This window comes from Littorina saxatilis, linkage group LG5 (genome assembly GCF_037325665.1).
Source record: "Littorina saxatilis isolate snail1 linkage group LG5, US_GU_Lsax_2.0, whole genome shotgun sequence".
NCBI lineage: Eukaryota > Metazoa > Mollusca > Gastropoda > Littorinimorpha > Littorinidae > Littorina > Littorina saxatilis.
In genome coordinates this window covers 8,043,699-8,071,651 of record NC_090249.1, presented here as the reverse complement: position 1 = coordinate 8,071,651, position 27,953 = coordinate 8,043,699, and the positions used below count along the sequence as shown (strand labels likewise).

General features: G+C 42.9%; 1 protein-coding gene across 1 annotated transcript; it reads left to right on the top strand.

Moving 5' to 3' along the window:
- The first annotated feature begins 18 nt into the window (after nt 1-18).
- Nucleotides 19-24,774, top strand: LOC138966217 (intraflagellar transport protein 74 homolog). The gene is made up of 23 exons (XM_070338358.1): nt 19-97; nt 1,248-1,303; nt 1,891-1,937; nt 2,214-2,268; nt 8,578-8,661; nt 9,645-9,690; nt 9,890-9,988; nt 10,412-10,472; nt 10,895-10,954; nt 11,957-12,018; nt 12,429-12,507; nt 12,974-13,096; nt 13,484-13,517; nt 13,863-13,972; nt 14,711-14,831; nt 15,599-15,652; nt 15,922-15,962; nt 18,339-18,395; nt 19,091-19,211; nt 19,913-20,076; nt 21,653-21,778; nt 22,007-22,067; nt 23,922-24,774. Coding segments are annotated over exons 1-23 (1,782 nt in total). The 5' UTR covers nt 19-95; the 3' UTR covers nt 24,041-24,774.
- Nucleotides 24,775-27,953: the final 3,179 nt, after the last annotated feature.

The following is a 27,953-nucleotide window of genomic DNA, read 5'->3' as shown; positions in this document are numbered from 1 at the left end:
GTTATAAATCTTCCCACAGTTCTTCTCTCTTCCGGTAAATTCCAGCATTGAAAGAGTACCTGACAACCGCGAGAGGGATTCTGCATATTTTCACGATGTGAGAAAAGAGTATATATATCTACGTGTTTTTCATATTTTCGATGGTTTTGAAATAGATCTACCACATAATTGATAATCTTGAACTTTAGCGTGTTAATTCATAGCTCAGAATCCAGTGACATTCTTTACTTATTTTTGATATAACTTATAAGTCCATGTAGGGCAAGCCAAAGAACATTTGTCTTGAAATGAACTGACGGATTGTTATATTTTACTGAATTGATGGCATGAAGTATGGGCAACCAATGTAAATTACTACTAAATTGCAGTTCCCGGGCTTCAAGTTCAATAGCCTCAGAAATATATTTTCTCCTTTCTGAATCTGATGAGTGATGTATTCTCTGGATCTGGATTCTTTACGTTGCAGGAACCACTGTTGCTTTCTCTCTCTCTCTCTCTCTCTCTCTCTCTCTCTCTCTCTCTCTCTCTCTCTCTCTCTCTCTCTCTCTCTCTCTCTCTCTCTCTCTCTCTCTCTCTCTCTGAAACACACATACACACACACGCAAGCACGCACACTTGCACACACAAAAACACACACACACACACACACACACATTATGGTGCGATTATGATTGTGATTTCACTTTGTGGAGATAATCATACATTTGTTCTATTCACATGTACAATTCATAATGTGTACATCCTCATCATGTCATAAGTTAGAAATAGGAGGAAAGGCTACGATCCAATAATTCCTACTACCTCACCCAGTAAATAATGTACATGTACAAATATGCGTAGATAAGATGCATGTACATATGAGCAAACCATACCCTTTTATTCATTCTTGGAAGAGGACAAAGACAAAAATGGTAAAAAAATTAGGTACCAACATTTTTAAATTCGGGGTTGCGCTCTCTCGTTTTCTGTTGCGAAGATAACCTAAAAAGGTTCTTGTAATGTATCGATCCTGATCCTGAAGTTCCACCATCTACCAAGGGTGTGCAGACTTAGGGAATATATGAAGCATTTTTTATTGGGAGGTGTCCTTTCATCAAAATACCTTCACAATAGCTCATAGTCATACTCATAGATCGTCCATCAGCAGATTGAGATGGCTTTTGGTAAGAATATATATATGCTAAAAATACTGAAAAATCCTAGTACCTGTGCATGTATTTTATGACATGTATGATACATCTTTGCAGGAGTCAAAGGCCTCCCACCAGTTCCAGGCCTACCTCTGGGCGTGCACCAGGGACAGGTATTTTGCTTGTTCAGTCATTATCATAAGTCAGTTATTGAAGAAACTCCGTTTAATTAAAAGCTAACATGCTAATACAGTTATAGACCAACGTCATTTTTCTGGAAAAAAACCTAAAACGCACAGTCAGAGCACGAAGGAAGGGAAGCATTAAGTTTAAAATGATCAGTGGAAAATCCTCTGTAAATTTAGGTAGAAAAACAATGACTGACAAGTGGAATGAATAGAATACTGTAGGAATGTCAGAATGCATGACTGATTGACTCTGTTAATTCAAAAATACAAAATAAAAATCAGAGCCAAGAGAGGGGGGGGGGGGGCTTAGTAGCTTATTGTGTTGTATATATATTTATATATCAATGTGTTGTTTATAAATTAAATTAGATGATGGTGTCTTGAACATATTACACACACATTATAGGGGCAGACAAGATGTACCTTTTATACTGGCATTGGCTAGATAAGTTATATAGAAGTATTATATGGCTTAACATGACATTTCCATATTTGGCATTTCACTGTCTATTGCACTACAGGTTTTTTTTTAAATGACTTATGAATGAGTGTATTTCTTTTCCTTTTATCAGCTGCTGGTCGGCAGCCAGGAACCGCAACAAGATTGACTACAGCCATGGTAGATGCACTTCCTTCTTTGATTTTGTTAACAGTAATTTAGTACAATAGTATATATTTCAGTGTAATAACAGAGTATGACCTTCTTGCAAGTGTCTGTTGATTTTCTTGATAGACAGCGTGTTGTTCAAAGTTGAATTAAGCCAAACATTAGTGTATGCAATGTAAACTAGCAATTTATCCCGAAAAGAAAAAATTAAGAAGGAGATATGTTTTGTAGTGAATTCATTCTAACAAGCTTAACAGATTGCTTCTTCTTCTTCTTGTCCTTGAACAGAATCCTGCCGCAGCCAGACCTGGTTCAAGGGGAGGTCAGGTGGCAGGAGGTGTGGGTGAGTGGCTGGACAATGTCCAGATTTATATGAGTTGTAGTGATTTGTTGAGCTGTAAGGACAGCAGGTTCCCAAGAGTTAATGAGCCAACTGAGCACAGGAATGACTTTGTGATGGTGCTGAAAAAGTGAAGGTGAGACAGAAGCACAGGGCTTCTTTTTCAAACCAGCACAGCACGCACATGCACGCACGCACAATCACAGTCACGCAAACACACACACAAACACACACACACAACTTAGAAACATACCATTAAATTACATATCCATACCCAACTCACAAATAGCAATTAACTCTAGTTCAGTGCTGGTAACGCTGTACGCGTCCCCTTGGTAACCAAGGGAGACCACTCTAAAAAAGAAAGTGATCCATCCCATAATGCCAGACTATCAACAGTCCGACATCCGTATGCGCGCGCATACGCCGCCATCTTATCATTCCACTCTCAGCGAGCGACGTGTCTGGTCGCGTTTTGTTGTACGCTCCGGCTGTGTTCAGCCTTGGTCTTTGTTTCCTGACTTTGACTTCGCCCCTTGGTCTGCCGCCGAGCTTTGTCAATACCCTGGCTGTTTTTGGGTGAGAGCTTTCTTGTTTTATGTAACTTTGGCGACGTTTCTGTTGCACGTTTGTGAACTTGTAAAATTTTTCAGTTTCGAAAATTTTTTGTGAGTTCGCTTTGTCATGGCGGAGTGCGCCAAGAATAGAACTAGTTCGAGACAGGCTGCTGCTTCAGCTTCTCCGGCTGCTAGTACTTCTTCCTCTAAGAGAAGTTCTTCGTCTAGAAGAAAGAGTGATGGAATTTCCGCCACTTCTCAGATAGAACCGGGAAATGTAGGATGTGATGTTGATGTTGTTGTTGACAAGCCTTCGTCCGCCATTTTGTCCGCGAAGAAGGACAAGGTCACATGTAGTGATAAGGATAAGGATGTTGTTAAACCGGTTGTTTCGTCGGGGGCTCCTGGTGATTCAGGTGTGTCTCCCGCCGATATTGCGTCATTGCTTTTGACTTTAAGTACACAGGTTTCTACTTTGGCGGCTGATTTGTCGTCGACGAAAGCAGAGATTCGCGCACTTCCGGCTGGCGTCTTTGATGTCTCTTCGTTGGGTAGAGTCAGGTCTTCACCGACTCCTTCCACTTCCGGTTTCGCTTCAGCTTCCGCTGTGGCTGCTCCTACCGTGGTTCGGGCGGAAGTGCATGCGTCGCAGCATGGTGATGGTCGACTGGTGTCCCTTCTGCATGAGCCGGTGCGCTCTAAAGGTATGTCTTCCCCACAAGTTACCAGGTTCTCTGGTGACGGTGGGGTGCGATCACAGGAGAGAGTAAGCCACGTGCGTGGTGAAAGCTCTCCTGCAATTTCTGGCCAATGGCATCGCGCCGGTCCGGCAGTTGCAGGGAGCCCTGTGAATCGTATGAACTCTGCATATACCTCTGATTCAGTGTCGGGTATGCCGGTTCTATATCCGTCCCGCGGGACGGATGGTGGGTGTGACTCCGAGGACTTTGCAAGTCTCTCTGGCGTTGACCCACCTGGCTGTGATAGCGACCAGGAAGGAGGGTTGGAGGAGGGCAATGCCACGGCCGTGGATGACACCCTTCTCAACCTGCCGGCGAAGCTGTCGAGCGCGGTGGCTCTGGCAGCGGAGACGGCTTCCAAATACTTTCCGGAAGGGGTGGTGAGAAGCAAGGAGAGACTTCTGCCACCCAGGTCGGCTTTTGACGATTTCCGGTCTGCCAAGAATGATTCTGGTCAGTTCCGGTTTAAAGAATCTTCCTCTGTTGCCTATGTTATGGCAAAGGTTTTCAAGGGGAGGAACGGACCGGAGGTGCCGTTGTTGTCGCAACGTGGTGATGCACCTGAGGACGTTCTCCCATGGTTGGCCAAGGCGGGGGATCGGGCTGTTTCTGGTATTCAGAAGTTGAAGCTTGCTCCCCGGCCTGTTAAGCTGATTGAGCATTTCGCGTTACCTACGGCTGTGTTGCCGGTGACGCCTGAGCTTGCTTCGCTGCGTGAAGTCGGTTACGGTTCTAGCACTGCGCTTCCGTGTACCGAGGCTTCGATGATGGCTCTTGAAGAAGCAGGGAGGTCGTTGCTTGAGCTGACGTCAGTGTCAGAGTCTCTGCAACGGTCTCTTTCGAGGTCGATTGCGACCTCGCTGGACCCCTTTGAATTCAGGTTCGACGCTTCGGCGCTTGACGTGTCTACCCTTCTGGCCACTTTGGCCAAGGTGACAAGGGAACAGATGTCGTTTTCAGCCAACCTTTACGCACATGCAGTGCACTCAAGGAGGACGGCGTTTTTAACGGGATCGAGGATTTGTGATAAGTCCACGATTGAGTCCTTGAAAGTGTCCCCGTTTTTAGAGGGATCGTTGTTGGGTCAGGCCTCTTTGGATGCTCTCCAGAAGGAGACAGCGGACGCGAGGGATCTCGCTATAGCCCGCATTGCCTTTCAGGGTTTGCCTAAGGCTCAGGGCAAACCTCAGTTTCAGTCTCAGTCACGGACTCAGACGCAGTCTACGGCCAAACCTCAGACATCCTCGTCTGGTGGTGGCGGTAAGGCTCAGAAACAGTCGTTCTCTTCAGGGGGTAGAGGTCGCGGTGCGCCCTACCCTAAGAGGGGTCAGTCCTTTGGTGGTTCTAGGGGGTCGGGGCGCAAGCCCCACCCCCAATGAAACTCCCCCGAACAGGCCTTCCCGGTAGCCCCCGCACTGGTTGTGGCGGGCGGCCCGTCCAGGGCCCTCTCTTCCTGGCTGCAGCTAGTGGACAGCAAGTGGGTTACCGGGATCGTTCGTTCGGGGTTCAGACTTCTCTGGTCAGGGGAAAAAGCACCTCTGACCAGGATAATCCCGCTTTGCAAACCCCCCAGGGATCCGGAGGCGAGAGCAGCGGTGCAAGGGGAGGTGACAGCCCTTCTCGCGAAAGGGGCGATAGAGGAGGTCTTGGACTTACGGTCCCCGGGGTTTTACGGCAGACTGTTTGTTGTACCGAAAGCCTCGGGGGCTTGGAGACCAGTTCTGGACTTGTCTACTCTGAACTTGTATCTCCGGACGGTGAAGTTCACCATGGAGACGCCGGCCTCTGTGCGAGAGGCGCTTCGTCCAGGCGATTGGGCTACCTCGGTGGACCTTACAGACGCATACTTCCACGTCATGATGCACGTTACGGACAGGAAGTGGTTGCGCTTCCGCTGGGGAGCCAAGGCCTATCAGTTCAGGGCACTGCCGTTCGGCCTTTCTCTCGCGCCTTGGATATTCACCATCGTGGTGCGTCAGCTCTGCGCTCTTGTGCGCAAGGAGGGCGTGCGTCTGCGAGCTTATTTAGACGATTGGCTTATCCTGCATGAGAACAGGGAGTTGTGCCACGTCCATACTCGCATGGTGCTCAGTCAGGCTGCCCAGCTCGGGTTCTCTGTGAACCTGGGCAAATCAGAACTGGTTCCATCCCAGACGTTCACTTACTTGGGGATGGAGTTCGATACGCTCAGTTGGTCGGTCCGCCCGTCTCAGAAGAGGGTGGCCAAACTTCAAGACTTGCTCCGTGCGCTTCACGGAGAGAATCTGGCCAGTGTACGGGTTCTGACATCAGTGCTTGGCCAGATGGAGTCTATGGCTACTCTTGTCCCACTGGGCAGGGTACACAAGAGGCCGTTTCAGGCAGCTCTTCAGGCCCGGTGGGATCAGTCAACCCAGGGGTGGGACACCCAGATTTCTCTGGGAGCCTGGTTTGTCGCGACCACGCAGGTCTGGCTCCTTCCCTGGGTCTCACAGGGGGTCCCGATAGTGTGCCCGGCGCCAGAGAACGAGCTGTTCACCGATGCTTCTCTGACGGGGTGGGGAGCTCACCTGGGGGAGCATGTGGCTTCGGGGGCGTGGGATCTGTCTCTTCCCACGCGCCATATCAATGCTCTGGAGTTGGAGGCCGTTGCCTTGGCCCTCCAAGCTTTTCTGCCGTTTGTTCAGAACAGTCATGTCAGGTTGCACACTGACAACAGGACTGTCGCGGCTTACGTGAACAGGCAGGGCGGAACGAGATCCCTCAGCCTCTCAGACAGTGCGTGCCTCATTCTAAAGTGGTGCGCTTCGCATCGTATTCTGCTGTCAGCCATCTTTCTGAAGGGCAGCTTGAACGTCCTTGCAGATGCGCTGAGCAGGGGGGACAAGGTGGTCCATTCAGAGTGGACTCTGTCACACCAGTCCCTGCACCGTCTTTGGGAGCAGATAGAGAAGCCTCAAATCGATTTGTTCGCAACTCGGTATTCAGCGAGGCTTCCTCTGTTTGTATCCCCCTTCCCGGATCCTCTGGCGTGGGGCGTGAATGCGCTGGAACTGAATTGGACAGGGCTGACAGCTTACGCCTTCCCTCCGTTTTGCTTGTTAGGCAAAGTTCTCAGGAAGGTCGACCTGGAAAGGCCAGCGCTGGTTCTGGTTGCCCCACTTTGGCCAAGCCAGCACTGGTTCCCGGACTTGCTGCGACTGGCGGTTCGACCGCCTATCCCCATCGCAGTAAGAAAGGGAGAACTCCCACAGCCCAGGTCGGGCATCCCTCACGAGAACCCGCAGGCCCTCAACCTTCAAGGGTGGATTCTGTCAGAAGCGCTATGCTCAAGGCAGGGGCCTCTTCTGCCACTATAGACTTTGTGAAGCATGCCCATAGGAAGTCGACCAGTTCGGTCTACTCGTCTCACTGGGCCTCCTGGGTGAAATGGTGTGGTCTTAACAGAGTTAAGCCTTTGGCACCAAGGTCCATGCAGGTAGCAAATCATTTAGCCTGGCTAGCTGGACAGGGGGGTTCGGCTTCTTCCCTTCGTGTTAGAAGGTCCGCAATTTCGTCAACACTTAGGCAGCTGGGCCATAAGATTACTCTTGACGGGGTTGTTGCTAGCGTTATTAAGGGCGCCTCCCTTAAGGCCGCGCGCGTGAAGTCTCCGCTCCCTGCTTGGGATTTGATGCTTGTGTTGAGATTTTTGGCCTCTAACGAGTTTGAACCGTTACAGTCTTCTAGTTTGGCTAACTTGACGCGCAAGGCCGTTTTTCTAACTTTGCTCGCTACGTCGCGTAGAGGGAGTGAGGTTCATGCTTTATCCGGCTTAGCTAAAGATATTGCAACCGAAAAGGATGGTTCCATATCTCTTAAATTCAGGCCAGAATTCTTAGCTAAAAATCAGAAACCAGGCCATATTTCTCCTGTCATTAACGTTCCTGCCTTGAGCAACATCCTTGCTCCTGGAGACCCTGACATAGTTAACTGTCCGGTCAGAACGCTCAGCGTTTACCTGTCTCGAACAAAGTTCATTCGTTCTGAAAATCAAAAGTTGCTTTTTATTTCTCCCAATACGGCAAGGGACAAAGATATTGCTAAGGTGACTTTGACCAAGTGGGTTTCCACGTTAATCAGGCAAGCTTACGCCTGGTGGCATACTCAGTCCGGAGAGGTTAGGGCAGTACTCCCCCTGACTTCGGCAAGAACCCATGAGGCGAGAGCATGGGCCTCTTCTGTGGCAGTGCTCCGTTCAGGCCGTCTGGCTGATGTTTTGGAGGCTGCCTATTGGAAATCGGAGGATGTCTTCATGAATTATTATCTGAGAGACATCTCCTCCTTGCGTCAAGACGGCAGTTTTGGTGAGTACCCGCCACCTATAGTAGCAATCTGCTATTTGTGAGTTGGGTATGGATATGTAATTTAATTAAAAATTTTAAGAGTAAATTTTCATTTAATTAATATACTTACCCAACTCACAACGTTTATTCCCTCCCACCTCCCCGCTGTGGTTGGTACTGGGGTCTAAAAAAGAGTGAGTTGGGCTTCGTTTTGGAATGATAAGATGGCGGCGTATGCGCGCGCATACGGATGTCGGACTGTTGATAGTCTGGCATTATGGGATGGATCACTTTCTTTTTTAGAGTGGTCTCCCTTGGTTACCAAGGGGACGCGTACAGCGTTACCAGCACTGAACTAGAGTTAATTGCTATTTGTGAGTTGGGTAAGTATATTAATTAAATGAAAATTTACTCTCAAAATTTTTAATTAAACTATAAGCTCATCTGGCACCAGATTGCACCATTTAGCTTCTTTGGACATAAAAATTGTTCGGGGGGGGGGGGGGTGGGAGGGGGGGAGGGGTGCTATGTTACTGGACATAGTTAGCCCAGTTGGCGCTTCACATCTTCAACTATGTCCAGTCAGAGTCTTTTTCTACCAGGCAGAAGCCTGTTTGTTATGGATATGGTGAGCACAAGAATAATAAACAGATGTCAAAATGATGAACATGTATTCAATACTGACATAACTTTTATCATTTCTGTCTCCAGCCTTAAATTCACAGGTGACAGTGGTAGACCGACCAACCACGCAGCAGGGACTTGGGGGCATGAAGACTGCCAAGCCAGGCCAAGGTACAGTGTGCTCACACTTTCTCTGCAGCTCTTTTTTTATAAAGGGAAAAGTATTTTTATATCTTCTTCTGTCTTCTTCTGCGTTCGTGGGCTGAAACTCCCACGTACACTCGTGTTTTTTGCACGAGTGGAATTTTACGTGTATGACCGTTTTTTACCCCGCCATTTAGGCAGCCATACGCCGTTTTCGGAGGAAGCATGCTGGGTATTTTCGTGTTTCTATCACCCACCGAACTCTGACATGGATTACAGGATCTTTTTCGTGCACACTTGGTCTTGTGCTTGCGTGTACACACGGGGGTGTTCGGACACCGAGGAGAGTCTGCACACAAAGTTGACTCTGAGAAATAAATCTCTCGCCGAACGTGGGGACGAACTCACGCTGACAGCGGCCAACTGGATACAAATCCAGCGCGCTACCGACTGAGCTACATCCCCGCCCATTTTTTATATCTATAAGCAGACTTTTTATTTATTGTTCAAGGGACATGAATCATTAAATGACATCTGGATGCATAAATAATTTGTACCTGTGGTAAGCATTTATTTTTTGTTTTCATTACTTAATTGTTCTGTCGCTGGGAAATTCGGGTTGCTTCCTCCAAGTGGAAAGCTAGCAGCAACAGAGTCATGCTACTCCGGTGTGGGCATGTTTAGGTGTAATCAGCAGAATGACCAAGGTCTTTTACAGCCAACTGTCACAGTGGTGACACTCGGGTGGAACATGGATACCGTCTCTGAGTCTGCACATAAAGTTGACTCATGTCCGTCCCGGCCGGGATTTGAACCCGGGGCCCTTGGATCACGTGTCCAGTACTCTACCACTGAGTGTGTTTCTTTAATATTTGAGATTAATCGTGTTGGGAGGAAGGATTGTTATTAGACACTGTAAGGGGGTTAAACTTAATTTCAAGTCATATTTTATTAGTACTTATAATGTTTACACAAACTGTGTTCATAATGTATTCCTCAATAAATTACAGGTAGGAGACAGGTGATGGACAAGACTTATTTCCTGGGACAAATCAGGTGAGCACTTTTTACCCCAGATTTATTCCACTTAAAGTGATTTCCCAGAACCACTAAAGATTCAAGTTTTTAGTGAAACATAATATTTCTGACATGCTGTCCAATGGTATTGAAGAATTATATGAGTTTGTCTTGAACTGGTTGTTCCTGTTGTTTTGTGTTTTGTTGATATGACTCTTTCAGTTTTGCTGCATTGCAGGAGCAAAATCAACGAGCTGAATGCTGAAGTTGTCCGACTGACAAAGGAAATAGAAAACGCTAGTGATGAAAACTCAAGCTTCCTGGCTTATGAAAAGAGGTGAGTAGGATCTTGTGTGTGTTATGGCTGAGTTGATGTATGATTACACGAGGAAAAGTTTGTACTGATGTATTTATACTCAGAAATGACTGGTCACAAAGCTTGAGAGAGAGACAGGCAGAGTGTGTGTGTGTGTGTGAGTGTGTGTGTGTGTGTGTGTGTGTGTGTGTGTGTGTGTGTGTGTGTGTGTGTGTGTGTGTGTGTGTGTGTGTGTGTGTGTGTGTGTGTGTGTGTGTGTGAGAGAGAGAGAGAGAGAGAGAGAGAGAGAGAGAGAGAGAGAGAGAGAGAGAGAGAGAGAGAGAGAGAGAGAGAGAGAAAAAATGAGAGAGGTAGAGATCGAGAGAGTTAACCTTTGCAAATATGTTTTGTTCAATGATACGTAATCTTTACATTGAGAGTGCTAAACATTTATGTGTCATTCAGGGCAGAGGCACTGGCCAGTGAGATCAGAGACCTGCAGGGAGAGCTTGGAGATTACAACACCGTAAGTAATCTGAATCACTCTCTGGGCAAAAACTTGAATTTAATTCTGTCTTTTGCTCTCGTTTGATTCGGTCAGACTTGGCTCTCATAGCTATTTAAATAACGCTCTTTGTGAAAAAACTTCCTTCAGTTGTTGACAAATTATAAATGAATATGAATAATAAAAATAAATAATAGTAATTGTAGATAAACGTCAGTGTGTCTGAAACACAGAAACATGGTTAAAGAAGTGAAGATGCTCAGGATGTGTGCCAGCTAAGAGAAGTTTTATACCACATAGCACAACATTTACCAAGAGGAAAGACGTGCTTTCAGATTGTGTGTAATGGTGACGAGTGCAGTTGTCATGCAATGGGTGGATAATGAAATTTCAGCAATTAGGAATGCATCCCTTGTTATTTGATTGTTTTCTGACTGTTCCAGTTGGTTGACAAGCTGACAACGGATGAAGACATTCAAGATGTGGAATTTGACTGCAACAACGTAAGTATGACTATTATATTATGGGGTTTTATTGTATATGTCATTCTCTAACTATAATTCTTTTGGGAGGATCATTGAAAGAAAAGAAGTGAATTCAAAACAATTAATTTCAAAGTACAAGATTGTTGAAGTTCATGTGAAATCAAAATCTTTAAATGTTTCAAGAAAAAAACCTGTGCTTCTGTTATTGTTAACAGTGTAAAACCTTAATTAAATTACATACACTATACCCAACTCACATATAGCAATTAACTCTAGTTCAGTGCTGGTTACGCTGTACGCGTCCCCTTGGTAACAAGGGAGACCACTCTAAAAAAGAGAGTGACCAATCCCATAAGGCCAGACCAACTACCGGTCCGACTTCCGTATGCGTGCGCACACGCCGCCATTTGTATCATTCCACTCTCAGCGAGAATCAGCATACTGGCGATCAGAGGATATTTTCATAAACTTTTACCTCAGGGACATAGCTTCACTGAGGAAGGATGGCAGCTCTGCGCTACCACCAATGGTAGCCGCAGGGCAAGTCCTTCTTGGTTGAATTTTGGTATGTACCCACCACCTATAGTAGCAATCTGCTATATGTGAGTTGGGTATAGTGTATGTAATTTAATACAAAATTTTAGAAATAAATTTTAATTTAATTAATATACTTACCCAACTCACATCGTTTAATCCCTCCCGCCTCCCCGCTGTGGTGGTATTTGGGACTAAAAAAGGAGTGAGTTGGGCTTCGATGGAATGATACAAATGGCGGCGTGTGCGCACGCATACGGAAGTCGGACCGGTAGTTGGTCTGGCCTTATGGGATTGGTCACTCTCTTTTTTAGAGTGGTCTCCCTTGTTACCAAGGGGACGCGTACAGCGTAACCAGCACTGAACTAGAGTTAATTGCTATATGTGAGTTGGGTAAGTATATTAATTAAATTAAAATTTATTTCTAAAATTTTGTAGCTTCTGCTACATGTAGTTAAGAAAGTGATTGTTGTCTGTGTGCTGCAGCTGAAATCTCAGAATGACCGGGAAAGCAAGAAGATAGAGGAGATGTTTGACATCAAGAAACAGTAAGTGCACTTTTTACCTGCTATGTAGCTAACTACAGTGAAGAGATCAAGTGGTTTATTTAACGCATTGGTTTTGTCTTCCTTTATTCCATTCATTCTTTATCTCAGTTGTTTTCTTTTCCTTCTTTCTGTGTGTGCGAGGGGGGGGGGGGGGGAGTTGCAGAGTTTATTCAACCTCTGTCAAGTGAGAAGGATTCAAATTGAATGACCGTGGTAGTTTGCAGTCAGTGCAGTGTATTTCTCTTGCAGATTTTCATCTGTGGATCTGTTCATAGATATCATAGGGTCACAACATCACAACATCTGTTCATAAACAAACAAGAAAGAACGAGGGAAAGGGTAATAAAAACATAGAAAAAAAGATATGTGTAACATGCACTGTGTCTGTTATTGCTGTTTCTGTCACACAGGAAAGAGGACCAGATTCAGCTACTGGAGACAGAGATGGACCAGGAAAGGCGCATGGCAGACAATGTTGTTAATGACATGGTACCTTTTTTGTTTTTGTTTTGTTTTTGTTAGTAATTTTTTCATGAATGCACAAGTGTTTAACTGACCTTCTTTTCTTCAGTAACATATAGTTGTACATGTTTCACAACTTGTCTCCATGTGCAGCACCAGAGTTTGTGCCATGCACTCAGATGGCAGGAACTTGATTGTGAAACTAAATTTTTTTTTAACTTGTGTGAAAAGAGCTACATATTTCAAACCATAACAAGTGGCATTATGCAATATACTTACTGGCAATGTGCAGTATGCACAATTCTTCAAACTGGTGAGATGTAATTGTGGCAAGATACACAAGAAAGGAGAGCAATTTCTTTTACTTCTTCTTGTGCATTTGTCGGCTTCAATTCCCACATAAATTTGAATTTCCTACGAGAAAACTTTTGCATGTATGACAACTTTCTGCCCTACCATTAATATTTCTGTTACACTATGGCTTACTTTCTAGAAACCTGAGATGCGTCAGCGCTACATGCAGCTAAAAGATCTGAACGAGCATCTGCTGAGACAACTAGAAACTGGGCAGCAGGAGTTGGATCAGCTCAACACCAAGACCGAGTCACTGCAGGAGGTACGCACTGATATCTGGGGATTTAGACATTTTATGAAGATAATAGAGAGAGGGAATGTGTTTGTGTGTGGGAGGAGGGATGTGTGTGTGTGTGTGTGTGTGTGTGTGTGTGTGTGTGTGTGTGTGTGTGTGCATGAGTGACTGTGTGAGTGTGTCTGCATACGTTTGTGTGTGTGTGCGTGTTTGCATTCGTGCATGATTGCAGGTGTGTGTGTATACATGGATGAGAGAGAGAGAATGCCCGTTTCTGTCTGTGTTATCTGTGTGTTTGACTTTGCATGCCTCTCAGCATGTGTTAGCATATCGTTTGTTGTTTCAATGCATTCTTGTTTGTTTATTTTATTACTGACCTCTAACTTGTTCACTAAAATTGCTTTCTTTTCACAGGAGTTGTCACAGTCTCAAGTGAAACAAGAAGCAGGTGAGAGTACCTTCATAAGGATTTGTTTTGGATCCCTGTTGTAACTATGAGCTGTAGATGAGGGTTTCTGGATGTGTGGTTTTGTACAATAAACTTGATATTATTGTTTCTGGATGTGTGGTTTTGTACAATAAACTTGATATTATTGTTTCTGGATGTGTGGTTTTCTTGCGTGAACTTGATATTTGGGGATATTTTCAATACATGTATTACTGTGCATTTCCCATAAGACCAGTGGATCATGTTATGATCCGGGTCAATTATTCGGCTGTGTCTGGTAAACCCATACATTTTGAGGGTGAGAGAATGCAAATAAAAGAGCAAGTTTGTGTTGTCTGCTTTCAGTACGCTTGTATGACCAACTCCATGAACTGGAAGGGAAGCGTAGCAGCTTACAGGAGGAGGCGCGCATGAGAGGAACACCTGCTGAAGAGAGAGAACGACTGCTCAAGCAGGTCAGTCGTGTGTTTTTGTAGCATTGCACTTCAATCACTGACACGAAAATTGACATTTTTAAAAACAAAACCCAATAATTTTTTATTTTCAAGAATAAAATAATATAAACAAAACTAAAGTAAAACAAAATGTATCAGTTAAACATTTTATATCCCTTCTTTGGGCTATTTTGTGACATTCTGGGCTGAGTAAAACTCATAGTTAGACGGCCTGGCGAGACTTCAAAAAAGACTACATGTTTATGTGATAAATTGTAGAAAATTAGAATTTTAATTAAAATGGATTGATACATAAATATAATTTATGTGGACAAATATTTCTGATGGGGGTTTTAAAATTTTAGGATGAAAAGCAGTAAGATGTAAAATCCATATCCAATCCAAGTTTTCGTTGACTAACATAAATGTTATTTGTATTTTTGACCAAAAACTGACATTTGACACAGATCTTGACAGTCATTATTCAACTTGACCTCTGTTGCAGTCTCATGGAACAATGGCTGTCTCGATCTGTGTAAAATGTCATATGTTTGGTCAAAATACAAATAACTTAGGTGTGATAAAAAGAAAGATGTGGGCCAATTTCTGTGAGCCATGTTACAGTAAAGACACAGGTTTTTGAAGGGTAGAATAAGGGGGGAGGGGGGATAGAGAGGAGTTTCACGGGATGGTATACAGCCCACATCAACAGACATGATGTGATGTGTGCTACAATAGTGTTTGACTAATTTTTTCCAGGTGAAAGAAGACAACCAGGAGATAGCGTCCATGGAACGTCAGACGAAGGAGCAGCAGGAGAAGATTGACCAGATGAGGGATGAGATCACACAGCTTGACCTGGACATTGAGGAAAACCAAGGTATGATACATTGGGGTAGGGCTGCAGGGTGGTGGGTAAAGCCTGTCCTTAATTAAGCACGAAGTCGACTTGGCGAAGCTTCGCGAAGTCTTTATATTGAAAACCCGCAGCTACGGCGAAGTATTTTGTACCCTACTTCGCTTCGCCGTAGCTCTGCGACACAGTTGTTCTTTTTGTCAGAAGAGTGCTTTTTGATTCAATATGGACGTAGAAATCACACTCAAAAGAGAACAGTGCAATCCCTTGGACTTTGTGAAGGTATGCTGAAAGTAGTTCAATTAAGGGACGAATTCTTGTTCCGGAAGCTTTGCGAAGTGAGCTACGCGAAGTCGACTTGGTCCAATTAAGGACAGGCTTAATTAAGGGGTTGTAGTGTGATGAGAAAAGGCAGTTTCTGTTTATTCAATAGGCTAGCTGGACTCAGAAGCACAAAAGTCAAACAAAAATAAAGTCAATCTTGAATATTTCATGCATTTTAGTCTTCACGGTTGTATTACACAGACACACGGTACGTACAGTGGACCCCGCTTTTTCACATTTTCTGTTCATTTTTTTGCTTCCTCCTTTGTAGGACCTGATTTTCTCACATTGTTGGATGTCTTAAACAGGGGGTTTCACTTTATTTAGTCAGTATCAGTGTATTCATTTGCATTTACTGCGATGTGGGTTTTGTTTTATGGTCTACAGATGTACTGCATTGTAGGGATTTTTTTCATTGTTACATGACAAAATTGAATATAATTTTATTGCTGTTTTGTCGTTTTCAGGCGAAAGAAACCAAAAGTACAAAGAACTGAAGAAGAGGGAAGAAAGTATGGATGGTGAGTACTGCACTTTTTCCTTATAAGTTACGTACTTTATACATGTATTTTTCTTATTTTTGAGTGAGACGATTTAGTCTTTTTCGAACTGATTTATTATAGGATTAACTATAATTACTGCAGATGTTGTAATTCAGTAAAGATCTTTTGACAAGTTTTGCATTATGAAAGTTTTGCATGTACAGTTTTGGAGAAAACAATCATGGTTGATGACATCAAGTAGGTTTTTCTTGGATAAGCATGAAAAGAGTCTTTTCTTTCACTTTCAGAGTTCCTCAGTACCTTTGACGAAAACAAGATGCAAGAACTGGTCAGTATATATATATTTTTTTTTTAAATGTGAGAGTTGTCAATACAGCAGTCCCTGCAATGTACGGCCCCCGGCGTGAGCGGACACCTGACATGTACGGACACATTTGCTCGGTACGGAGTGTTTTTCTACGATAATTGCACACTCTTAAGTGGACATTTGCAAAACGTGGAGGCGGACACTCATTTTTGGTCCGAAATGTAGGTCATACCTGCAATGTGCGGACAGACGGTCATCGAATTTCACCACAACTGTGAACAAATTGATAACAGAGCAGCATGGCTATTCCGACTCCTGGTACAAAGGTCAAAGCAGCAGCTGTGCCAGTCTTGTGTTAACTTGAGTGCACGTGTACCCAGCAGGAGGGGGGTGATTTGGGTCAGAAGTGGGGTAGGCACTTTAGTTTTCAGTCTTTAGGTTCTTGCTTTCAGGAGAGAAATTGCACTATGCTCTTCTATTTTTCTTTCTTTCTTGTCTGTCGGAAATAAACAACGGAAGCTACAGTCACCCCAGGCCCTCAGAATCATAGAGTTGAAATCCTCAGTACTCAGCATCACGGTGTGTCATGTTATGCAAACCAGCTGATGGTTGAGGCCAAAACTTTGATCAGGTGTGGTGGCAAAAAGCTGCGATGTATAACCTCATTCATTGACAAGATTAGCAAAGCCACACTCTTTTTTATATTTAGTCAAGTTTTGACTAAATATTTTAACATCGAGGGGGAATCGAAACGAGGGTCGTGGTGTATGTGCGTGTGTGTGTGCGTGCGTGCGTGTGTGTGTGTGTGTAGAGCGATTCAGACTAAACTACTGGACCGATCTTTATGAAATTTGACATGAGAGTTCCTGGGTATGAAATCCCCGAACGTTTTTTTCATTTTTTTGATAAATGTCTTTGATGACGTCATATCCGGCTTTTCGTGAAAGTTGAGGCGGCACTGTCACGCCCTCATTTTTCAACCAAATTGGTTGAAATTTTGGTCAAGTACTCTTCGACGAAGCCCGGGGTTCGGTATTGCATTTCAGCTTGGTGGCTTAAAAATTAATTAATGACTTTGGTCATTAAAAATCTGAAAATTGTAAAAAAAAAAAATTTATAAAACGATCCAAATTTACGTTTATCTTATTCTCCATCATTTGCTGATTCCAAAAACATATAAATATGTTATATTCGGATTAAAAACAAGCTCTGAAAATTAAATATATAAAAATTATTATCAAAATGTTTTTTTCGAAATCAATTTAAAAACACTTTCATCTTATTCCTTGTCGGTTCCTGATTCCAAAAATATATAGATATGATATGTTTGGATCAAAAACACGCTCAGAAAGTTAAAACGAAGAGAGGTACAGAAAAGCGTGCTATCCTTCTCAGCGCAACGAATACCCCGCTCTTCTTGTCAATTCCACGTGCACTGCCTTTGCCACGGGCGGTGGAGTGACGATGCTACGAGTATACGGTCTTGCTGCGTTGCGTTGCGTTCAGTTTCATTCTGTGAGTTCGACAGCTACTTGACTAAATGTTGTATTTTCGCCTTACGCGACTTGTTTTTTCCTTAGCCTTGACCATTGATATGAACAGTCAGTAACCTCATATATAGATCTGTTCACTCTTCAGTTTTCTTGCTTCGTTGATCACAACACCCCTTCCTTGCAGGTTTGAAGTTTCTGCTGTGGGGGCTGGGTAAAGGGATTGGGGAAGGGGGAGAGAGGGGTAAGGGGAGAGTGGAAATTAGAGAGTCAGGGAAAAGTCACTGCCTCAGTGAAGACCCGCATGCATTCAATAAAGCAAGACAAAAAGAAATTACGACATGCAGGTTTTCAATGGATATTCTTGCAAAGCATCTGTGCAAAAATGCGTGCCTCTGTGAGTATGTGTGTGGCTGCTTTCATGGGGCGCCTGTGTCTTCAGTGATTTGAGGAGTTCTTGTGTCTCTCTTCTTTTTACACCATTGATTTAACGTCATTTTTACAGAACAGGATTTTTTCCTTTCAGTTATAAGTTGTAGTAGTTTGACCTTATTGTTTTAGTACAAGTTATGGCGCACTCAGTCCTTCAGTGTGTTTGAGGGGGGGGGGGGGGGGGGGGCACCCCTCCTCTGACCGGCCACCTGCAATGTACGGACAGGTTTGCAATGGCCCAAGGGTGTCCGTTCATGAGAGGGACTGCTGTATGTAGAGGGTCTTGATATTCAAATGTCACATGCTTTTGTTCTTGTGGAATTTTGCAGTGTTAAGTGTGTGTGTGTTTGCGCCTCTCTCTTTCTGCCTCTTTCAAAATTACTAAACTTTTTCTTTTCATGTCATTGCTTTTGAAGATACTACATGTCTGTGACTATCAGAAGCCACCAGTTGAATCATTTGATTTTGATTGCAGACAAAGATATCAGAAGTGGAGAGCAACGTTGTCACTCTTTTGGAGAACATGAGCCGTGTAAGTTTATCATTGTGCGCTGTTTGTTACTCACAGTGATTGAATCATCATCATGTACTGAATTAACTTGTGCCTGTTTTCATACAGTCTGGCTGTAAATCTCTTGATCTTTTAATTGTGGTTAATTGTTTATTTTTTTTGCGGGTGGGGCCAACTTTATTTTACAAGAAAACAGAATGTGATGTTATTTGCTTTGTCAACAAATTTTGTGAGGCCAAATTGAGCTACAAAAGATAATTATTCAGTCATTTTACAGAGCAAGATGTTTTGCCAAATTGACAGATTTTACACTGCGACCAGATCTAGGAAAATACATATCACCATGATCAACTACATTGACAAATGCTAACTGGTTTTTATCATGCCTTCTTCTTCCAAAAGATACGATATGTCTTGAGCGTGCCAAACAAATATTTAATTTTTTTGACCAACTTTGCACAGCAAATTACAAAGCAGATGAAAGATGAATGACATTAAATTTCTCATACAGTCAAATCTATCAATAATGACCACCCAAGGGACCAACCAAAATGTGTAATTACAGACAGGCGGTCGCTATAGAAAAGTTAATTATACATACACACACAAACCTTGACAGACATCTTGTGGGTGGTAATTGTAGGCAGGTGTTTGTTATTAATTGCCAGGGCAGGTTTGACTGTTCTTTCACTAAGCTGTCAGTGAATGTGTTTTAGAACATGGGTCGTTTCACCAACCTGCCCACCCCCAAGGATCTCATGTCCATGAAGGAAGACCTGGAGTTTAAAGAGGACGAGATGAAGAAGTCGGAAATGACCACCATTGAACTGGCCGCACGTGAGTCAATACATTTGCATGCATTTGTGTGTGTGTGTGTGTGTGTGTGTGTGTGTGTGTGTGTGTGTGTGTGCATACTCGAGTCAGCAGGTTGGTTAGTCATCTTGCGTGTTCATGTATTTCTGTGCGTTTGTGTGTGTGTGTGTGTATACTGTGTGTGTATTCTGTGTGTGTATACTGTGTGTGTGTACCTGTATGTAGTTGTGTGTGCATGTGAATGCACTGTTAATATTCTTGGACCTGCTTTTCTGTTTACCTTGATTGTACAGAGGGGGAGCATGTTTGTCAGGTGTTTCATTTATGTTTGAATTCGTACTCCACTATTGTACATGAACTGAGGAAAGATGATAATTATACTAAATTGTCAAAATGACCTTATAATCAATCCTCAACGTGCATGGCCGCCAGCTAGGGCTCTTTCTCTTTCTTGTGCACGACTTTTTTCCGCCCAAGCATGCCGATTCAAAATTTCCCTGACAGAGCCAAGAAGTACAGTCAAATCGGCCCTGGCGACCACCTCTCGATACAGACAACCTCCAACAACAACCATCCCAAAGGATCATCGAGAAATTTTTTACAACTCACCTTCCAAAGCAACCACCTGTCTATTAAAACCACTTTTTGTCGGTCCCTTGGGTGGCCGTTATAGACAAGTTTGACTGTATCTGTAGCACTTGAACACTGTCATTTTGTGTGTGCAGAGAGAGACAAGCTCCAGCAAGACCTGGCCAAGATGGATCAGTTTGAGGAGAAGCTGCATGAGGAACAGGTCATCCTGCAGCGCAAAGTGGCCGACATGGAGAAAGAGCTCACCACCTATGGTGATCTGGAGAAACTTCGCGCTGATGCTGAAGAGAAGAAGAAGGTAGGTTGAAGAGTGCACCATCACTGTCACACCCTGGTCAGTTGTTATCACAGACAGGCAAATAGAAAAGGAAAGACTGTGACAGGCTTTGTTGCCCTTATTGTGAGGGCTAGCACTGGTAAAGCATCTATTAGTCCAAAATTGATCAGAACGAAATTTAAACCGTGACCGCTGGGTGCTTTATCTCCCTTCAGCTGGTCTTGCATGAGCCATCAGGGATCCAGTGCTCTTGAAGCACTGATGTTAAGCATATGATTTATTGAATAGACGATGTTCAGGAATAACTCAGTTGGGTTTGTATGGGTTGTAAAAGAGTGAGTACCCTTGCTTTTTGGGGGACAAATAATCAACACATGGTTCCTGTACACGTATAACTTAAATGCATGCCAGTCACTCGTGATTGGGCGTGTCTGAAACACGTGTACAGGAAACATGCGTCAATTATTTGACCCCGAAAAGCAAGGGTACGCACTCTTTCATAACCCATACAAACCCGACAGTTATTTCAGAAGTTATCTCAGGGTTTTGCCTATTCAAGCCAGATTTTCTTTTCATTGGTACTGCATATTGACGCAGATGGGGTCTATGTCGACCAAAAGAGTGGGATTCCCTGTAGGTGGAGTTCCTGGAGAGGGATTCCCTGTATACAGGGAATACCACAGGATTTAGTGCCTGTAGCGTGTCGCTGATATTGCTGAAAGTCACGTGATGCTTGGCGACATCGGTAGAATTTGATGTTTTTCAATCTTTTTTGATATTTCTCAGAAATTCGAGTATGGTTTGCAAGTTTTATTGAAAAACTCCATCCTGTGGGATTCACTGTATGCAGGGAATCCCCCTCCAGGAACTCCACCTACAGGGAATCCCACTCTTTTGGTCGACATAGACCCCATCAGCAATATTGACCGAGTTATGCTGTGGGTTTCTTTCTTTCTTTATTTGGTGTTTAACGTCGTTTTCAACCACGAAGGTTATATCGCGACGAGGGAAAGGGGGGAGATGGGATAGGGGAAAGGGGGGAGATGGGATAGAGCCACTTGTTAAGTGTTTCTTGTTCACAAAAGCACTAATAAAAAAATTGCTCCAGGGGCTTGCAACGAAGTACAATATATGACCTTACTGGGAGAATGCAAGTTTCCAGCACAAAGGACTAAACATTTCTTACATACTGCTTGACTAAAATCTTTACAAACATTGACTATATTCTATACAAGAACCACTTAACAAGGGTAATAAGTGAAGAATTTTATGGGTGAGAAAAGGAAAGTAAAAGGACTTTGGGGAGGCAGAAATAAAGAAACAAGAAAAAGATCCTAATTAGGTTCACGGCATCGAGAGTGATGCGACCTTCTCTCAGAAGTTAGTAGAGAAGGCTCCCCCATCCACCACCCGGGGGACGCGCCTCTACGCCAATTAGGGGGCGCGAGGTGCTGTGGGTTAAGATGGTATCACAATGATTGGAGGTGTTTTCTGGTTTGTTTAATTTTCCTGCTTATATATAGTGCAGTTAGATACCTACGGAGACAAATCAAAATACAATACCAATGTCACTGGACCTAGTTGAATGTGTTTGCAGAAACTGATGGAGGACCGTGTGATACTGCAGCGACGTCGTGAGGTCTTCAAGCGGCTGATCCAACACCTCACCATCAAGTATGAAGGGCTGAAAACACAACTCAACGAGAACGAGACCTACACACAGGTTTGACTATTTTTATACTGTAGTGTGTGAAAAACCTGCAGTGTGTGGAATGTGTAGGTACAAAATCTGCTCACAGCTTCAGAACTTTCGTTGATGAACCACTGAAGAAGAAATAGTCATTGATACTTTTTCATTGCACACGAATGACAGTCATTTTGACTTACATTTGTGAGAGATTTTGTTTTTCATTTTTATTCATGTTCAGACAATGTTTTTTTTACTTTTCAGCTGTCCAATCTGGAGAAGAAATGGCAGCACCATGAACAGAACAACTATACCATGAAGGAATGTATCCTTTACACTTGATTTAGCATGAATTCATCATTAATTTTTTCTGCATTTTTTCCCTCGTAGTTTTTCTATTGAGATAATAGTGCAGCTACAAATACATGTAATGATTTGGCCCGATGGAGGGACGTTTGATATTATGTAATGTGCTTGTGTCAGAATCATTCTAAAAGCTCTTCGTCTATAGAGAAAGTCGAGTTCATAAAATTAGGATATGATGTCTACAACCCAGTCGATTCCATCCCGCAGTGGGGCACTGCGGTTATGAAATTAAAGGCCCCTCCTGTTTTTGGAACCGCAGGAGCTTTCTAGTTTGCTGTTAGGTAGATTTTTGGTTCCTCTTTCCTGTCATGCTCTCTTTTTCTTCATGAATTCTTTTCTTTTTTCTGCCTTCTTGCTCATTCACCTGTATTTTTTCCAAAAATCTCTTCTCTTGCCGCTTGTCTCGCGATTCATGTATAGTTTAATCTGTTAGTGTTCTGATGTAAGTCCAGCAGTAGATAGGTTAAGCCTATTTTAACATACTGGAAACTGGTAATCTTCCAGTAGGTATTAATTTAGTTTTACTAAAGCCTGCTGGGACACAAGTAATGGGTTAGTGCATTTGTAAACAGGAATCGCTTGACAAGTGGCCCCCTTCATCCCCCCTTCCTTGTCCTGATATGGCTCTGCGTAGTCGGCTGGACGTTAAGCAACAAATAAACAAACAAACAAACAGTCGATTCCAGATAATAGAGACATCCAGATTTGCCTTCGTCAAAAGTTCGTGAGTTCCGATCTTCGCGAGTTTGTTGAAGTGGTGACGTCACATCCCGTCACGGTCACCACTTTCCAATTTCGGTCCAGATCTACGCGAAATTCTTCGTGCGCGTTCGTCTGTTTTTCGAAACAGTGATGACGAGTAGCGTTATATATATGACGAGTCTGTTTTATCGGAATATTCCAGACATCTGAATATGCTGGGTACACATGCAACACTGACAATTTTTTTCGATTTTTAGATTCATTCCTGTAAAATCTCCCAACTCTAAAACAAATAGGCCTAGTGGAAACAAGTGTCTTGTGCAAGAGAGATCAAGGGAGATACGAATACGAATACTTTATTATCTCATACAGAGAAATGTCAGTGTGGTGCACATTAAAAGACAAAACAAATAATAAGACAACAGATAATTGGCAGGATATGTCGCCCGTTGACTCAAGTTCTGAGTTTTGTGTGGGTATCCGTGTTCATGCACTAGGCCTCCAAAATGAACAGTTTACAGATGCACAGTCCACAGAAGCGTCGTAAAGATAATTATTAAACTTTAACACTGCGCACATAAAACATATTCTTAACATTATGAAAAGGACTAAAAGTACTCGCGAAGATTGCTGATTGAGGTTCGTCAAACACGCCTTTTTCACCACGCAGATCCCGGTCTTCGGCAAGCAGTGGTGGGCGTGAAAAACCAAGCGCATGCGCATTGAGGCACAAAGTTAAAAATAGAGAGGAAATCCCCACCACCGACGAATGTTTGTCTGACGAAGGTTGAATCTGGATGTCCCTAGTATTCGTAAGCTTGGTTAAGGTCGAGACATATTTGAAAGGATTCTTAGTTTTTATAGAATTTTGCCATTTGGAGCACAGATAGCTGGAAATATCTGGTTTTTCAGTGAGCTACCGAAGGGGAGTGAGGGGAGAAGACCAAAGCTGTATTGTAAAGAATTTTTCAGTTTGGAAATGGTTAATGCCTCTTTCGTCTCACACTGCTTGCATTCTTTTTTTCTCAGAAAGGTTCAATGCAGTACTGTACACGTTCTTTATCATCTGTAAAAATGTGCAGACTATTGTTACACCTTGACTATATCCCAGTCATTTCAGCACGTACCATGGAGTGTGACTATACACCCATCAGTCGTCGCGTGAACAGCATCATGGACCATTTCAACGCTAAACTGCAAACCCACATGGCTGGCAAGACCAGCTACTGAGCTACATTTCAAGTCATCAGACCCATGACACATCAGAGTTTCATAAATTGTCTGGCACAGCTACAGACTTGGTGAACAGTTCCATTGCAGAATGCACGTCATTGGTTCATGTTCAGCAAAAGTGGATTAGAGTTGCTGTGCTTTATTTCTGTGATATCATTAATTTTATGTGTTGACTCAACAGGTCAGCGTGTCCGTCCTTCATGAAATTTCAGCGATTCCGTCCTCTTTTGATGACCTGGTTGTGGATCATTATTCATAGACGTCCTTCTGTTCACATCAGTGTAATCAGATCAGGTTTAATTATTTCCGTTGACAATTTTTAACATTTTTGTGTGTGGTTCACCGTCAGTCACAGTGGCAAACTCCACTTTACTTTGTTAATAAGTAAGATGATGTCCCTTGGTGTAAGTTGGTTTATGTGCTTTACCTTTTTCATGTTTCTATGGATATAATGAGGTACACAAGACGATTTAAAAAAAAAAAAAAAAAAGAAGTTTATAGAAGTTGTAAGGCAGCATTCTTTAGTTGCGTAGATGCAGGTTCTTCCTTTTTCGAATTCTACAGGAACAATGTCACCATCTTTTAATTATATATATCGTTCTTATAAAATGTTTAGGGAGGTTCCTTATATTTTGCCGTACTGAGAAAACCTCAACAGCTTGATGATTGTTTTCATTCTACATGTTGACAGGATTGTTCCAAAGCCTTAATAAAAATGTTGATTAGAATAATAGGTTGTTTTTCAGTGCATTTTGTTTATATGCAACAAGCCTGACAGAGAGAGCCTATACATATTCACTACAAATTTCATTCCAGGCATGCTTGACAGGAGTCTGTCAGCTAACCTAGGCGAGTCTAACATATATTTGAATGGCTTATAAATCAAGAACAAATCTACCAACGCAAGTCAGTTTGTACATTCTCGGTATGCCCAAAAAAGGATCAACTTCAAATTAGGAACTAATTATTACTCCAATTACCCATGCCTGTTGAAACTTATGGTAAAGTTACACTTGCTGCATGCAATAAGATGAATGCAGCACAGCGTATCAGTATATATCCAGCCTCTTCAGTCATAGTTGTCTAATTGCGTTCAGCCTAAAAATGAAATAGGTTAAGTTCATTTTGACACACTTTTATGTCCTATGCTAATCCACAACAAATGCAAAACTACATAGCCAAAGACCCGAGATGGTTGCATGTAAATAAATTTTAACAAGAAGAGCAAACGCTCGATCGAGTCACTTTCGCAGTTCTGAATATTATATGAGGCATCAGATGGACAGGAAGAAATTGCTATTCACAACACAATGAGTCACGTTCACATAAAATTTGAGCCCGGTCACTTTTATAGTTTCCGAGAAAAGCCCAACGTTAAGTTGTGTGTTGCCGAACAGAAAAGGCTAGTTATCTCCCTTGTTTTTCTGACAACGTTCGTAAAAGGCTACAGATGTAAATACTTTGATGTAAAGAATAATCCTACAAAGTTTCAATCACATCCGATGAACTTTGTCAAAGATATAAAATGTCTAATTTTTCCTTTGACGCTGACCTGTGACCTTGAAAAAGGTCAAAGGTCAACGAAACCATCGTTAAAGTGTAGAGGTCATTGGAGGTCACGACTAAACAAAATATGAGCCCGATCGCTTTGATAGTTTCCGAGAAAGATATAAAATGTCTAATTTTTCCTTTGACGCTGACCTGTGACCTTGAAAAAGGTCAAAGGTCAACGAAACCATCGTTAAAGTGTAGAGGTCATTGGAGGTCACGACTAAACAAAATATGAGCCCGATCGCTTTGATAGTTTCCGAGAAAAGTCCAACGTTAAGGTGGTGTCTACGGACGGCCGTCCGGACGGCCGGCCGGACGGACGGCCGGACAGACTAACACTGACCGATTACATAGTCACTTTTTCTCAAGTGACTCAAAAAATCATGTTCAGCCTTTCTTCAGTCCTAGGCATAGGCAATGCAGAAAATGAGTCCACACTTGATTTCTTAAAAAGATGCCGTTTAGAGACTTAAAATCACACGTGAAATTTTGAAAATGATTTTGGGCTCACCTGAGAATAAGGGGAAATAATCATTTTCATCAATGTCGCTACAGCAGCAGATATATTTAATTTGTTTCCGATTCAAATTGCTGTTAAAGCTGTGGTCTATTTATGACTTTCCGGGGCTACGAGGTTGAAAAATAGGGATAAAATCATGTACATAATTCTGTACTGCAAACGCTACCCGAAACCCCACCTATACGGCGTGTATGACCTTGGGAGCTTCAGCCAACGCTTGAATTTTGCAGGGATAACATCCGGTTTGCTCTCTCAAGACTGATCATATTTTATCTTCAAGAGAGATCAAGGGGAAAAAATAAACGCCCCGGCGAAGAATCGAACTCTCGACCTCGAGTCATGTCCTAACCACAAGGCTACTGCACCAATCGAGAAAAAAAAGGAAAAGCATTGATATGAATTCATGTTATGTTATTCTTGAAGCAGCATGATTTATATCTCTATCCGCCCATTGTTCAGAAGTGAATACATGCATAATTATTTCTTAGATGTCTGTTTTCAACTGCACAGAGCTTTGGAGAGATTCAATTACTGTTCTTGTCATTTTTCTTGCATGTTGTAAATAGAGATATCGCAGCTATTTGCATGGCGCGAATGTCGTGTAGCATGACGGTGTACACATGTACTGCGATTCCGTGAGACATGTTTGCAAATAAACGCAAATTTTAATAGCAATTTTTACGTTTTTGCAACACATGAATGGTAATTCTAGCGTAGAACGATATAAAATTATCAAAAGTGGCCCAGCGGTTAAGACATCGGCCCCAACATTTCGAGGCCCGAGTTCGAATCCCTGCTAAGTAGTTTATTTTTTCTGCTCGATCCTTCTCGACAAATATGCTCAGCTCTGAGAGAGCACACTGCAAAATTCAAGCGTTGACTGAAGCTCTCAAGGTCATACACGCCGTTTAGGTGGGGTTTCAGGTAGCGTTTGCTGTACAGAATTCTGTACACGCCGAATAGGTGGGGTTTCGGGTAGCGTTGGCTGTACAGATGATTTTATCCCTCTTTTTCAACCTCGTAGCCCCGAAAGTCATAAATAGACCACAGCTTTAAGAAGGCAAGTTGTATGAGCATTTTACCTCTTGTTTTATCTCGGCAATACTCGGCCGAAAAGGGGAGATTGGGTCAGTGAATATACGTTAGGTTTTGAACGCCAAATCAATCAGCTAACACCAGTTTACCAAGTTCAGGAATTTACAAATTTTTTTATCTGAAGCCCAGTTGGAAAGACCACCCTCCCCTTGAGCCACTGTCATAGTTCTGCAGTGATCAAAATGTCCAAGAGACAAGAAAGAATGTAAACAAGAAGGGCAAAGCCCATACGACTCACATGCTTGATCTTGATCTAAACCTAGCAATGACATACACTAAGAACTGCTTTACACATTTTTCCTACCAAAATACATGTGACCTTAAGGTCAAGGTCATGCAACACAAAGCTGTTAATTCAAGACATAGGAAGTACAATGGTGCTTATTGGCTCTTTCTACCATGAGATATGGTCACTTTTAGTGGTTCACTACCTTATTTTGGTCACATTTCATAAGGGTCAAAGTGACCTTGACCATGTGACCAAATGTGTCTCATGATGAAAGCATAACATGTGCCCCACATAATTTTTAAGTTTGAAAGTTATCTTCCATAGTTCAGGGTCAAGGTCACTTCAAAATATGTATACAATCCAACTTTGAAGAGCTCCTGTGACCTTGACGCAAGGTAAACCAAACTGGTATCAAAAGATGGGGCTTACTTTGCCCTATATATCATATATAGGCGAGATATTCAATCTCAAAAACTTCAGAGAAAAATAGCTGTTTTGTAGACAACATTTATGGC

What these genes read in the sequence shown, in the direction of transcription:
- LOC138966217 (XM_070338358.1), top strand. An exon ending in TCAAGTGAAACAAGAAGCAG is followed by an intron (nt 13,518 to 13,862) that starts GTGAGAGTACCT and finishes GTCTGCTTTCAG; the next exon opens with TACGCTTGTATGACCAACTC. An exon ending in AAAACAAGATGCAAGAACTG is followed by an intron (nt 15,963 to 18,338) that starts GTCAGTATATAT and finishes TTTTGATTGCAG; the next exon opens with ACAAAGATATCAGAAGTGGA.